Here is a 14,949-nt window from a genome sequence, read left to right on the forward strand (position 1 = left end):
GCATCGAACATTCAGAAACTGCATTGACTGCACTTTTCTTGCAAAGCCTTCATTATATTAATGAGGAGTTTCATAAAATGTAACTGAAAGTTTGTCATTGACAATATATCTCTCTCATACAAACATTGGTCTAACATCTATGATTATGACTTGTACAAATCAAGAAGATGTGATCCAGTAAACTAGACGACAATACTAAATTCTAGTCATTGTGAAATCAGCGGCTACAGCTTGGGATTCGAACCCACAACCATGTGATTGCAAGTCCTGCAGTATATATACTCTACTCTATTGCACGGGTTCTGAAGAAATCTAGATCTATTATTTCGGATGAATTTCACCCTGCGAATAGTTTGTTTGAATGAATGAGATCAGGTAAGCGATATAGAGCGATCAGAGCCGACTCCAACCGTACCCGCAATAGTTTTTATCCCAGTGCAATAACTTTCAGAAAGATAGTTTATTTCAGAATGCAGTGATGAATTCTGAGACCTAATTGTGTAGCAACTTATAAGGGTTTACAAGGCGCTACGGCGCATACAGCAGCCACAACCAGGAACACCAGGCGAACCCTTCTCTTGTCGATAGTGCACCGGGTTCTTTAACATGCCTTACACAACACACGGTTCCAACGGATTTACGTCCCATCCGAAGGACAAAGCAATGGCTAAGTGCCTTGCTTCAGGACACAAGTGTCATGACTGGAGACCACACCATGCAAAGCTTCAAACATCACATGTTTCTTTATTGATACACCAGACTCAAGTGGCTGCTGCTGTTAGACGCGCACTCAAGACGCTGTGATGATACTTCACGTATCAAATGAAGTGTTACGGGACGAGTGCTCATTGAACCACACGAGGTCAAGACTAGTGTCCTTGATGTAATTCATAGATAGACTTGGAATGGTTTTCCACCTCTAAATGGTAATTGAAAGCTATGCATTGAAATACAAAATAAATAGATACGAGAGCTTACGCGATAAAACAAAAATTAAGAAATTTTACGAGATATTACGAGACAATATGAGATTTTACGAGATCTTACCAGAATACTAGTTCTTATGATCTGCAACACACCTCTACAGATTTGTATACAGACAAGGCGATCGTTTAATCTTTTGACGTGTTAAAAATGTGATCTTGAAACAATCTATGAAGGACAATTTCAAAACAAATTCTTTTTTTTAATTGCCTTTTACAAATAATGTGAAAGTTCGAAAATTACTGTCCACAAAAGAAACCCTGTTCCGCTTGTTCAGAAGGGAACTTAGAAAACAACATTTTCTTGTAAAAAATATCTAAAAGGCAAAGTTGGAACCGGTGACTCCCATTGAGGACAATTTGTTTCCCTTTTAATCAATAAAAACGTGAAATCAGTCAACTAAAAAAAAATACCACAGCAACAAAAAAATTAACGACAAAAAAGATCACAGCGCTTACGAACAAAGCGAGTCTTTACCTTTTAAATCTCAGATGTCAATTCAGAAATGCCCCCCCCCCCCAAAAAAAAAAAAGAAGTTCTGATGACGAACAAAATGTTTCCCTTTTGGACAATGAAAAGTTGACATCAATCAACTAAGAAACACACTGCAAATAAACAAATAATAAAGAAAAGCACTGCTCACGAACATTAAATTTCAGAAATGCCCGAAAGAAAAACACACAATTTTGTTTTGAAAAGTTCTGACCCAAAGGCAAAGTGGTAACCAGTGGTTCCCGATGACGACAACATGTTTCTTTAAGACATGACAAGGTGAAATTAATCAACGAACAAAATACAGGGCCAAATGAAAGCGAAAAAAAGTGCTCACGAATAAAGCAAGTCTAAACCTTTATAATCTCAGATTTCAATTCAGAAATGCCCGAAAGAAAGACCAAAAACGTTCTGAATCAAAAGGCCGTTGGGACGGCTCGTTTGACGGCCAACGGGATCCTCGAATACACGGTGGATTCACAAATGCGCGTTGGGGATCAACGGCCCATATGGCCCTTTACTGAACCGGAAATTACTCGTCGAGTTTTGTATAGAAACCATCGATTTACTAAAGAACACGAAAAAAGTGTTGTAAAAACGACTGTCACCCATGCTGACTTAATTCGTACAGATTTCCGTTTTTTTAAGGAAGCTGAAGATAGTTGGTCCAGATGGGGTTCGGATAATCTAAAGTTTAAGTTAAATATTCATGTCCCGAAAGGATGCGATTTTCTTTTTGAATGAGGTAAAACCAACTGCAACCATTTCGTGAGAGATTGTGCCGTTTTGCCGAAAGTGGTGATCGCATTGAAATTTTAGAATTCTGGAAAAGTTAGCCACATATTTTGTTTGCAAAAGTGCAAACATGTTGGGAAAATCTTTTGACACTTTGACCTAATGGTTTTTGACTCTGGCAAAATCACTTCCAACAATTTTCACTCGACAAGTTAAAATAGAAACTTTTTGATGTGAAACGAAAAAAAAGAAAATATAATAATTAGGTGAGGTTCGCGAAAACACCATATGAAAATCTCTTTTGGATAGCGTTGGTTCTCAACAGAATCGGTAATTTCACAACCAACACTCCTCAAAGAGGATTTTCACATGGCTTTACCTCGAACCTCACCTAATTATATTTCCACCAAGTTTCAAATCCTACTTATATTATAAATCAATAACCTGTTATTTCTACGGGCAAAACAATACAGAAAGCTTTAAACCCGCAGTTCGAGATAAATTGACAAATCTCTTTTTTTCAGACCCAACACTACAAAAGAGATTTTCACATAGTGCTACCTCAAACCTCACCTAGTCATACTTCCACCAAGTTTCAAATCCTACTTATAAAACAATTACCCTTTTTCTAAGGTCAAAACAATACAGAAAGCTTCAAGCCCACAGTTAGAGCTAAATTGGAATCATTTTGGTGTATAAATATGCCCTTTGTGCCTGTCCCATAAGAAAAGCCCCCAGAAGACCTCATAAAAACCGAAGAAATTTAATAACTTCGTTGCTACCAGTCTAAGAGCAATCTGTCTTTTACGGGCAATATTCAGCTTATCTAGATGCAAACTCTGGCTGGATTGAAAAGGGGGGGGGGGTGCCCACGTCCCCCTTCACCCCATCTGTCAAAAAATTCAGACTCCAGAAAAATTTCAGCACTCAGAGAACCGCTTCCGGAAACTCGAGAAAAATGGGGCTATGAAAATATTAATGACTGTGTACATCGAAATGCACTCCGGTCTTGGTTGCGACCGAAGGGGAGATCCCAACGCACTGCCCATTATCTCCATATGGCACTTTTTTTGAGAGGGAAACTACCGTCTACTTAACCGTCCGCAAATGGTGGTGTTTGTGTAAAGGAGGCTTGCGGGATACAATGGTGTTGAACTTACTTGTTTGCTTCGTGGGCTTAAAGGGCAAGTTTGATATCAATTATTTATCAGTTAATTGAAACCAACACGTAGATTGTTCCCCTGTAAAAACAAAATAATCCATCAATTCTAAGGCTGAACATCTTCTTGTAAGCTTCTAGCCCATTTCGATATTGACAAAAAAATAGTCTTGGTATAAATAAAAAAAATAAAAAGCATAGGGATCCCTTTTAAAACTGCCAATCCCCTTTAAAGATTCTAGCTCATTAATAGTCAATACTATTTATAATATGATTCAAAGTCTCTCTGAATATTCAAAAAAAATCTTTTACGTTTTTATGTTTCCTGGAAAGACGCACTGAATCATACATTACTTGCTTGATCACTAATTAACTTAAAGGACAAGTTTGATACAAAGAGCAACAACTCGTCAGTTAATTAAAATAAATAGCCCTTTAAAAATGTTGAATTGTTTCGTTTATACGTCTTCTAGAAAAGGCACAGAATCATGTGCCACCAATTACTCATTGCCACTTCTTCGAGAACACCAAAGCGAAACCCGTCACAACAAACACATCGACAAGACTGCACCTTTAATCACCACAAATCAGTGGCCACTTCTGCTTCATGAATATGCAAATAAGCTGGTCTTCTTTTTTACCCCTCGCTGACTGAGGTTGAATTTGATACACAATGAATAGGCGCACTGCGTGTGTGTTGCACTGCCGGGCACACGCGCCGTGCGGTCGGTTGCTTTTTGGGGCGACATCTGTCGTTTATTTGGAGGTGCGTGGCATAGCATCAAACACCCATACTTCACGCAGTATGCGATATTGATCTGATGTACGAGATTTACTGTAGCAAGAATTGGACAGATAAAGTAGCCTAATTGATGATAACATTTTGTCAATTTGAATGTTTTAAATTTGAATTAGAGTTAATTTGGTGTTCGAGGGCCCATTACACAGGCCCTAGGGCTTAATATCGTGGACTTATGTAGCCAAGTTTATTTTGTACGTCTGCTAAGTTGAAATAATTAAATGTTAAAAAAAATTGTTTATGGTTTAATAATTTTTGGTGTTGAACAAAGAACTGACTAGAGTGGGATTCGAACCAACGACCTCCGGATTAACGTGCCGGCGCTCTACCAACTTAGCTATCTAGCCCTATATTGGCGGTGTCCCTATTTTGTCAATATCTTTGTTCGGGGGTGCCAGTCAGAAGCCATACAACCGTTAACTGCCGTGTAGCCAGGGATCACACCCAAATTACGATACAACCTGGGAAGCGGCAGCCAGGGGATCACCTTAAGGGGATGTGACTTTGTGGTTTAATAATTTTGAACCATTATTTCACAAAGATAGCCTTAGGACTAGCCCTACGACTCTTTGTTATGAGTTAAGGCTAGTCCTATATTAAGGACGAGCAATTCGTCCCATTAAGGCAGTGGACACTCTTGGTAATTGTCAAAGACTAGCCTTCACAGTCGGTGTATCTCAACATATGCATACAATAACAAACCTGTGAATATTTGAGCTCAATCGGTCGTCGAACTTGCGAGATAATAATGAAAGAAAAAACACTCTTGTCACACGAAGTTGTGTGCGTTTAAATGGTTGATTTCGAGACCTCAAGTTCTAAATCTAAGGTCTCAAAATCAAATTCGTGGAAAATTACTTCGTGCCCGAAACCTATGGCACTTTAGAGGGTGCCGCTTCTCACAATGTTTTATACCATTATTACTCGTCACCAAGAAAGGTTTTATGCTAATAATTATTTTGAGTAATTACCAATAGTGTCCACTGCCTTTCAGTCTAGTCCTATATTTAGGACGAGTAATTCGTCCTATTAAAACTAAGATAAGACAGGTCTCAACTCTTCGTAAAATCCACCCAGGGGTCGATTTCACGAAGATAGTCCTTATGACTAGTCCTAGTCCTAGTCCGAAGTTGGACGAGTTAGTCTCGATATAAGAAATCATCCACCCTGGCTTCGATTTCCCAAAGATAGTCCTGTTTCTGAAGGCACTACACACATGTCAATAGGCAATTTAATCACAATTTTGTCTGATTTTTCCCAAGGGCAAAACAACATTTAAAATCAGACTTCAAGTAGGAAGAATATCATGCAATCATCAGAATTGATGAAAAAAGGTACACATCAAAAACTGGGGTGTTGACACATGGGTGTTGTCGCCTAAACAGCTTCAGTTAAAACAACACAACTTATCAAGTATAATTGTGAAACATTACGACGTTAGTCATGTTTACGTATCTTCTTGTTTACTACACCAACTTGCAAGCCGAACGAAATAAATCCAGACAGTATAAAAAACACATTAATATGTTCGCCTCTTCACTAGTTCCTATAATAAATTAATGTCCTTAATTTAAATTGCCCAAGCCAGGAATTTCATCTATATTTTCTACGGCATTAGTTTATACAAAGATAACACCCACAACGGGGAACTTTTTAGACGCTAGGTGGCAGCAGACGTACCGGGTATTGGGTAAATCTAGACTGGTCCCCTGTCTTTATCCGCAAGGATAAAGACAAATACTTGCTTTCAGAACCAGTGATTTCATTGGTTACAATGATTGCATTGGCTAAACGTGCAGTGACGTAAGCATTCTGTATCTGTGTTTTGATTGGTCCAAGGTGACGTTTGGCAGCTGCACCTGCGGTCGTCTGAATAATTATGAACGTAGGTGAAATGTGAAAATGGTCGAGGATTGACCGAAGCCCGAGGCCACTCTCTGGCGTTATTCACGAGCCTCGAAGTGTGACGTCAGATGTTCAGGCTTGGGTATATCCATTGTTCTTGGTTATGTGCACGTGCTAAAAACAATTCACTTTTATGTCTGCTGCCACCTAGCGCTCAAAAGTCTCCCATTGTGACTAAATCTGATCTGAATAACTTTAATTTCGCTTAATATCTACAAAAAAATGGAATTATTAATCGTCATAAATTAAAAGATTCAATTTCGAGTTTCAATATTATCGACACCCTTCCCGTAATTCATTTCACCTCTAAGAACAAATAACAAATACAAATTGACAACCGAATGGTCCAACTAATAAATTACCCAAAATATAAAAAAAATATGAACAATTCCGCAGTAAATCAAGTAAAGTTTGATAGACAAGATTTTATGGAATGGTCTCGCAGCCTGCATATAATAATTATTTATATACTTAAATCTATTTATTTAAATTTTTTACAATATCAAAAGTCATAAAAGTTAAGCTTTGATAAACTGATAGATTTGTACACGGCGTTTATTATTAATGAATAAAGTAGAAAATAAATCAAAAGCTGGACGATGTATTTCAGCTTTCAGTATAGAGCATGAACAATCAAATAACTGCTTTCAAAATTACTTATCATGGTGGAGCCAAACATTTGGAATTATCTGAATACAAAGAAGTTAAACCAAGAAGTTAAACATGTACATGTTTAACTTCACCGTGACAACATGACAAGCGAACATTTCTAAAATAAATTCTACAAAAGCTCCTTCCCCCAAAAAAAGAAAATTTAGCTGGATTTTCTTTTTGAAAGAAAAGGCATGGTCAACCTCGCTACCATGGGCAGTGGCCGTATCACGCTAGCTCTGCGTTATGATCGATTAAGGCATGCTGGGAAAAAATGGCGCGGCGAGATCGATCACCCCTGGAATCGAGGTTAAGGCATGGTATACTTGGCTTGTTACAGCACATGAATTTTGACTAATATGTATATACTTCTTGCATTGAAAGATTTGGCATAATAAAAAAGCTTGAATTTTCTTAAGGGTTTTTAGCATGATTTGTTTGAATGATTTTCTCATAAAGTAAGATCAAGAGAACTCGGCAAACTCCCACAAAGTGATATAAACACCAAGCTGGCAACAGCCAATCTCTCTCATACAAACATTGGTTTAAAGTCTATGATTATGAATTGCACAAATCAAGAAATTGTGATTCATTAACTAGACGACAATATTTATTCTAGTCATTGTGAAATCAGCGGTTAGCTGGGGAATTCGAACCCACAACCCTGTGATTGCAAGTCCTGCAGTCAGACATCCAATGGTAGGAAACCCCTCTCTCGTCCAACCTAAACTCAGGTTGGCTTAGTGGTTGTGTCCCTGTCTCTAACCTCTGTGGAACCCGGTTCGAATCCCACCACAGACGCGAACCTTGCATGTGGATCATGTTTTCAGCTCTTACCCGAGTCAAATGGTTTTCCCTATAGGGGGATTTTCCTCAGTCAGCTAATTTTTTAATTTTGTTTTAATCTGGGATGAGATTATTCTATCCTAACAAAAAAAGTCTGAAACTACGATCTAAATTTCAGGAGGTATAATTGAAATGTTTACCTTTTCCACTTTTTAAGATTTCTTTAACAATTTCTTTTCATATTTTTAGGCCCATATGTTACAGTGCAAGTCAGATACAACATACAGCCATTAGAGTGGATTTGAAATTCAAGTTAAGCAAGTGATCTGATTGCTCAGTTGAAGTGAATAAACAATCAATCAGTTGTACCTGTACTACATTAATAGTAACAGCCGACTTATTCAACAGCTCAAATATTCAACAGCTCATTAAAGCCATTATACACTTTCGGTACAGGAAAAAAAGTTCACAGATTTACAAATAATTTACAGGGTTTACAGAAGGTAATGGTGAAAGACTTCTCTTGAAATATTGTTCCATGAAATGCTTTACTTTTTGAGAAAACATTAAAACAATATCAATTCTCGATAGCGAGAATTACGGATTTATTTTAAACACATGTCATGACACGGCGAAACGCGCAGAAACCAAGAGTGGGTTTTCCCGTTTTTTTCTCCAGACTCCGATGACCGATTGAGCCTTAATTTTCACAGGTTTGTTATTTTATGTATAAGTTGTGATACACGAAGTGTGGGACTTGGACAATACTGTTTACCGAAAGTGTATTATGGCTTTAAATCGAAACACAAAATTGCCCCATCACCATAAACCAATTTTAAGACAGTTGCGATCCCCGCCGGTAACAAACCGGACTCAAACTGCCCTTTGCCACCGGGCTAACTCGGTGGTCTAGTGGTAAGACATCTGCTCTAGCAATGCAAAGGTAATGGGTGCGAATCCCACCCGAGTGATTTTGCCTGTGGATTTAATTCACAGTACCGAGTATACAGTGCTTAATACACACCGGTGTAAGAGTAAAAAACAAATAATATCTTTTGTAAACATTATTTTTTAATGATATTTTCACAGCTTTCTACCCGCTCATGGGTATAAAGACCGCAACCTCAAACTACACAATCTTTTGCCCTCTCATGACTTATGCAGCCTTTACGATAACAGCTGATACCTCATTTACCTCCATTATTAACCAATTCCCCTTGAAATTTCCCAGTTTATAACTTTTTTTTCAGTGGCAAACGCTCTAACTTCACTACGCAAGGCACCCTGAAACCGATGTAAATTTGGCAAGGTTTTCAGAACACACATTGCTTCAGTAAGCTTACTAATTTTGCAGATGTACATGTTAGTATACATTCCTATATAATTTGTTTATTACAGCTCCCCGAAAATTCACAACTATAGACTTCACACGAACCTGCTTACATGTATATAACGGGTACAGTTCAACAGCAACAAGACTACAAACATACGAAGAGTGTACTAACTTTTTGGGCGGTCAATTACAAATGTACATCTGCCATGGAGGAAGTTCATCCATGCATGTACATAGCATAGATTTTATCAATAAAATATTGAGCATATTCATACTGCATAAATGGCTTCCTGACAAACGTCTGTGGCCAGAACAAAAGTTTTACTCGACTAACAACGCCAAAGAACGAGACCAACGTCCCGTCCCATCCCAGGTGGATGGATGATGGATGGAGAGTATTCCATGTGGTCATACAACTCAAAGAAAGTGCAGGCAAAACTTGAGCAGCAGGACGCAACTTCAACAGCAACTGAAGCTGTCCATGAAGAAATCACAAGCAGCAAGGGCAACGAATTAACCCACGGCACCCACAGCAAATGCTGCAGTGCCCTGTGCTTAAGCTGTGGTACCCTTTGCAAAGTTCCAATACAAATTTACATTTTCCTCATAGAAGTACTCCTTACCAGAGGAAAACTGTCATGCTCCTTCAAGAGCGAAGTTCAAGGCCAACCGTACGTGAGTTTTGCAGACCTTGAAGAATCTTCTGGCGTCTGCAAATATTCTGCTGTGAGCGTGCTGTGAGCAGTGACCAGTTGAAAGATAGCTTGTGGGGTGTCTTGGCCGAGCCGATAAGAGCACCAAACTCAAGCTCTGGTGATTCTGTTCAGCCGAGTGGAGGTTCGAATCCCGGTCATGACTCTTGTGTCCCTGAGCAAGAGTCTTCACTATAATTGCTTCTCTCCACCCAGGGGTAGATGGGTACCAGTGAGGGCAGAGATGGTTCTTGTGATTGATTAAGCCGAGTAGCACATTTGTTGCACAAGGCTGCATACTCCTCAGGGAGCTGAGACGGTTTAAGGAATGATTTAAGGCCCAGTGACCAGGGGTAGTAATGTTGGAGCGCCACGAGCGTCAGTGCGTGCTAGACATGAGCGTGATATAGGAACCATTAATAACAAGCAGGAAGGATCCAGACCTTAGGAGGTATGAAATTATGACATTTCAACCGCTTGATCATCCCTGGAGTTGTAGACTCAAAAGAGCTTCTTGGAAAAGCATCCTTAGCACTAGTGAAGTAGATCAACGAGCAGGAGGCATCTTTATCTGGAGTAAATTACCACCAGGCAGACTTTAAGAGTCTGATTTCAGCTGAAATTTCTCATACCTGGAAGTGAGCGACTGAAACACTTGTTTCTGTTTCTTTACCTAATTCCTCTCCGCAGTACTTTCCAAAAAGATAGGATGTGAGTCGAGACGAGACCTTAACCCTCTTGGCATTTGGGACAGGCTTCTCGGTCGACGAGGCACCTGTCTTGTCTCTCCCTGGAAGAGACTAGACACTTGTTTCTTTACCCAATTCCTCTCCGCAGTACTTTCCAAAAAGATAGGTTGTGAGTTGAGATGAGACCTCAACCCTCTTGGCATTTGGGACAGGCTTCTCGGTCGACGATGCACCCGTATCGTCCTCGGAGCAAGGCCCTGAGGATCCGATCCCCATGTAGTCATGGAGAGAGTCCACGTCCTGGTAGTCGTTCAAGGAGCTCGTCTCGGTCTGCTCGGGGACTGATGAAGATTCCGGGTACTCCGGTAACGAGTTGCATTCCGGGAGAGAGTTGGGTCGCAGAGGGGTCAGCAGTTGGGATCCCGGAGGATCCTGCCGTAGATCCCGATGAGGATCCCGCCGGGAGTCCCGGTGTATCCCTGGAAAGTCCTCCATAATCTTCTGCACAGACACGCTGCTGCATTCTGAGAGTTGAAATATATTGCATTGCTGGGTTCCATGGAAGAAATGGGTGACGTTTGTCTCTACTTCTGATGCGTCCTCAAACTCAGGGGGACATGAGGCGGGCCTGTTAAAAACGAGAAAAATTTAATGGAGTAGTTGTTAAAATTTGCATCGGGGATAAGGAAAATAGTTTGGTTTTATCTGACACCGATTAGGTAAAGAAGAACAAAAATCAAACATTATGTGACCCAATCTTACAAACTTGAGTGCAGATTGTAGAGTTATCACGGCAGATTTTATGCATCGAGTTTTCATTGACTTTCAAGGGACACAATGCCTTTGGATTTGGGGGCTTTGGGCTTAAAAATCATTTTTATGAAATGAATATGGTCAGCAAGATGTTTTAACCAAAGAAAATATTGCTTGACACTCATGTTCCTCAAAATTGTGTGGTTTTCCTTTTAACTTCATTACCTTACAAAGTCCACCATTTTTTTGAACCAATTTTCTGTATCAACAAAATTACCGTCTCTTTAACAATGCTTTGAAGGATGACCATGAAGGTAAATGGTAAATATATTTGTCATAATAAATTACATTAATACTTTATGTTTGTTATTGGATGTACACGTACACGTCGATGTATTCAGCAGCAAGCTGAAGATGATAGAATTGTAATCATGTCTACAGTCCATTGAAATAATTTCAAAATTCATTTTAAAATTTTGTTTTAATTATGGTAAAACTCGTTCTGTAATCTGTAAGATTGGTCACAATCTACACTACAGATGAAAAATATCACTTGCAAAAAATTATGGTTTTATAGAACTAATGAATTATGAACTTAGTGCATGTGTGCTCGCAGGAGAAAATGGTGGCTGAAGATTTGATGCATGCAACCCACTCCGAAACCAAAAAATTTCATAAATAATAAGACAGCTATGGAATGAAACTTTGATGAGAAAATAATAACTGGAACAAAATTTGTTGACTACGTACATGTAAATAAAACAGCGTTTAAAGTTGAGGGAACAAATCATCGTTCCTATATTATATGGGGGCAAGTGGGAAAATTAAAAACAATTAAATACTGGTTAGTTGGTTTTGTTAGAGCAGGAAAGCAGAAATAAAAACAAGCAATCGGCCGGAATGGAACAAAACAAGCAGTCTGCTAAGGAAACCACAAGACTTGTTCATGTTTTTCACGGCAAAAATCCAGAGCGTTTACATTTATGATGAGTCTGCATGGTGAGCAGCCAGCATGCTTACAAACTGTTACATGTGAATTTCAGAAATAGATTTTGAGGTCTCAAAATCTAGCATCTGAAAGCACACAACTTTGTGTGCCAAGGGTGTTTTTCTTTCATTATTATCTCGCAACTTTGACGACCATTTTAGCTTAAATTTTCACAGGTTTGTTATTTGATGCATATGTTGAGATACACCAAGTGTGGAGACAGGTCGATTTCACAAGGAGTTAGGACTAGGTAGTCATAACTTAGGACTAGTCCTAAGAGATATCAAAAACGTACAGCTAGTCCTAAGTTAGGACTAGTAACTTGTCCTAATTCGAGATAAGACTAGTCCTAACTATTTGTGAAATCCACCCCTGGTCTTTGACAATTACCAAAGGTCTTTAAATTAAGTCAGCTTTTGCACTTGCCTGTAAGTCTCACTAAATAATGCTTTTCAACACTGAACTAACCGGTCGGACCACTTGGACAAAATTCAGACAGGTCCTCAGGTGTTGACTACTCATTTTGTGCACAATGGTTAACTAAAGGTTGACCATTTTGACTCAAACCCAGGCTGGTCGACCATTGGTTGACTGATGTGGTCGACCATTTGAAACCAGCCTCGAGCCCATGGTTTCTTCACTGGTCCCAACAGCATGTTCCATTCTAACATGTGTTAAGCGCAGAGGGGAACCAGTGACTCTTTAGCGAAAAGGTGGAGGTTGACTAGACTACCAAACGAGTCGTTTGGGTGAGTACGTCACTGCGCTAGTGCGTTGCTAGTCTGTGGTCGACCACTGGTGGACTAAATGTGTGCACTCAAACTTGCTCTTAGATTTGGGAAGAGTCAGTTGATTTTGGTTAAATATCTTCTCTAAGTTTAACTGCAAAAGGGGAAGAAGACTTGTTGATCTCAGATAAGTTCATGCCCCAAAACAAAAATCATCAGTAGATCATTTAAAAGTTCACTTTCAGCTTATGTTCACAGACAAAAGTAATACATACACAATCATTGTGCTGCAATCAATAAAGGATAATGGGTCTGACAAAAAGTGCATACATAAACAACAACAGTATGACTATGAGTAGGAATTGAAACTTTGCATGGTGGGAGTTTAATTAGATGAGGTTTGTGGTAACACCGTGTGTAAATCTCTTTTGAGTAGTGTTGGTGCTGAAAAGAACCGAGGGTTGACAACTCAACGTTTCAATCAGTATGCTCTGATCATCTTTAGGATGTTTGATGCTGCTTAAAGGCACTGGGCACTATTGGTAATTACTCAAAATAATTGTCAGCATAAAAATCTACTTTACTTGAGAGCTGTTGATGTTATAAAACATCGTGAGAAACGGCTCCCTCTGAAGTATCGTGGTTTTACAGAAAGAAGTAATTTCTCACTGAAACATTTGAATTAAATTCGAGACCTCAGCTGAGGTCTTGAATTCAAGCATCTGAAAGCACACAACTTTTCTGAGAAGGTTTTTTTTTCTTCCACTATTATCTTGTAACTGCGATGACCAATTGAGTTCAAATTTTCACAGGATTGTTATTTTATGCATATGTTGGTATACAACAAGTGAGAAGACTGGTCTTTGACAATTACCAATAGGGTCAAGTGCTTAAATAAGCAATACATTCTGTAATAAACTAGTTTGTGCGCTTACAGGCTTTGCGAAATTGAGCCCAGGGGCCAATTTCATAGAGCTGCTAACTTAAGCAAAAAAGTTGCTTAAGCACGAAAATAGCTCACTTATTTTACACATGTTATTGGCCAACATTTCATGCCATAGGCCTATACATTGCTTGTGATGGTATTTAGCTATTGTTTACTTTTAGCATAACAATTGAGTGGAGTCTTCGCCGGTAATCTGATTTTACTAAGCAAGGATTTTTTTGCTTCAGCAAAATTTTGTGCTTAAGCAGCTCTATGAAATTGGGCCCAGAGCATACAGATGGATACATTGATTTGTCAACCACCGATTCTTTTCACGACCAACACTAACCAAAAGAGATTTACAAATGGTGCTGTCACAAACCTCCCCTAACAACGGTATGACTTACATGTCATAATGACAAAGACGTTCGCCAACTACAGAACTACTAAGTTGCTACAGGGATCAAAGAGAGGGGTGGGTGTGGTCATTGAGAAAGATGTGGGGGGGGGGGAGTTGTTATGGATGAGAGGGAATGGTTGAAATAGAAGGAAAAGTACGTTAGGTATGCAGCAGTCACGGTTATTTTAGTATCAGAAGTCTGTGAGGAATTGAGTGCCACTTTAGAGACTAAAAATTGTAGATGAGTATTTTAGATTTATCCGAACTTTTTTGCAAAGTACAATAAAGCCTTTGATACCATGCGTGCAAACATAATTTTGAGACTGTTACTTAAAGGAACACGTTGCCTTGGACCAGACGAGTTGGTCTTTAAAAAGCGTTTGTAACCATTTTTTTATAAAATGCATATGGTTAGAAAGATGTTTTAAATGAAGAATATAATGATCCACACAAACATGCCTCGAAATTGCACGGTTTACCTTTTACTTCGTCAACTTACATGGTTGGCCATTTATTGGAGTCAAATTTTTGACTCCCATAAATGGCCGACCGTGTTAGTTCGCACAGTAAAAGGAAAACCACGCAACTTCGAGGCAAAATTGTGTGGATCATTGTATTCTACTTTTAAAAAATCTTTCCAACCATATGCATTTCATAAAAAAAGAAGAAGTTACAAACGCTTTTTATAGACCAACTCGTCCGATCCAAAGGGACATAATTGTCTTGGATTTGGCGCTTTGGACTATACAAACTTTTGTCATGAATTGAGTATGGATGGAAAGTCATTTTAAAAGTAGAATTACTTGTTTTTTTACCAATTTTTGACTCCACAAAATTACGGACTGTGTTTGCTCACAAAATAAACGTTAAAACCACACAATTTCAAAGGGATATTTGTGTGGATAGTTATATTCTACTTTTAATACATCT

General features: G+C 38.9%; 1 protein-coding gene across 6 annotated transcripts in view; it reads right to left on the reverse strand.

The window, feature by feature from the left end:
• Positions 1-9,834: 9,834 nt before the first annotated feature.
• The window catches only part of LOC117299817 (golgin subfamily A member 4-like), a 41,995-nt gene continuing 36,880 nt past the window's right edge, over positions 9,835-14,949 (reverse strand). For 3 of the 6 annotated variants that reach the window (XM_033783343.1, XM_033783342.1, XM_033783341.1), the window contains 2 exons: positions 14,027-14,073; positions 9,835-10,853 (listed from right to left, as the gene is read on the reverse strand). In XM_033783343.1, the coding sequence (XP_033639234.1) occupies positions 10,337-10,853; positions 14,027-14,073 (564 nt within the window). In that variant the 3' untranslated portion in view covers positions 9,835-10,336. The remainder of the gene's footprint in view (positions 10,854-14,026; positions 14,074-14,949) is intronic. The other 3 variants (XR_004520109.1, XM_033783344.1, XM_033783345.1) reach the window with 3 other exon arrangements.

This window comes from Asterias rubens, chromosome 15 (genome assembly GCF_902459465.1).
Source record: "Asterias rubens chromosome 15, eAstRub1.3, whole genome shotgun sequence".
Lineage (NCBI taxonomy): Eukaryota > Metazoa > Echinodermata > Asteroidea > Forcipulatida > Asteriidae > Asterias > Asterias rubens.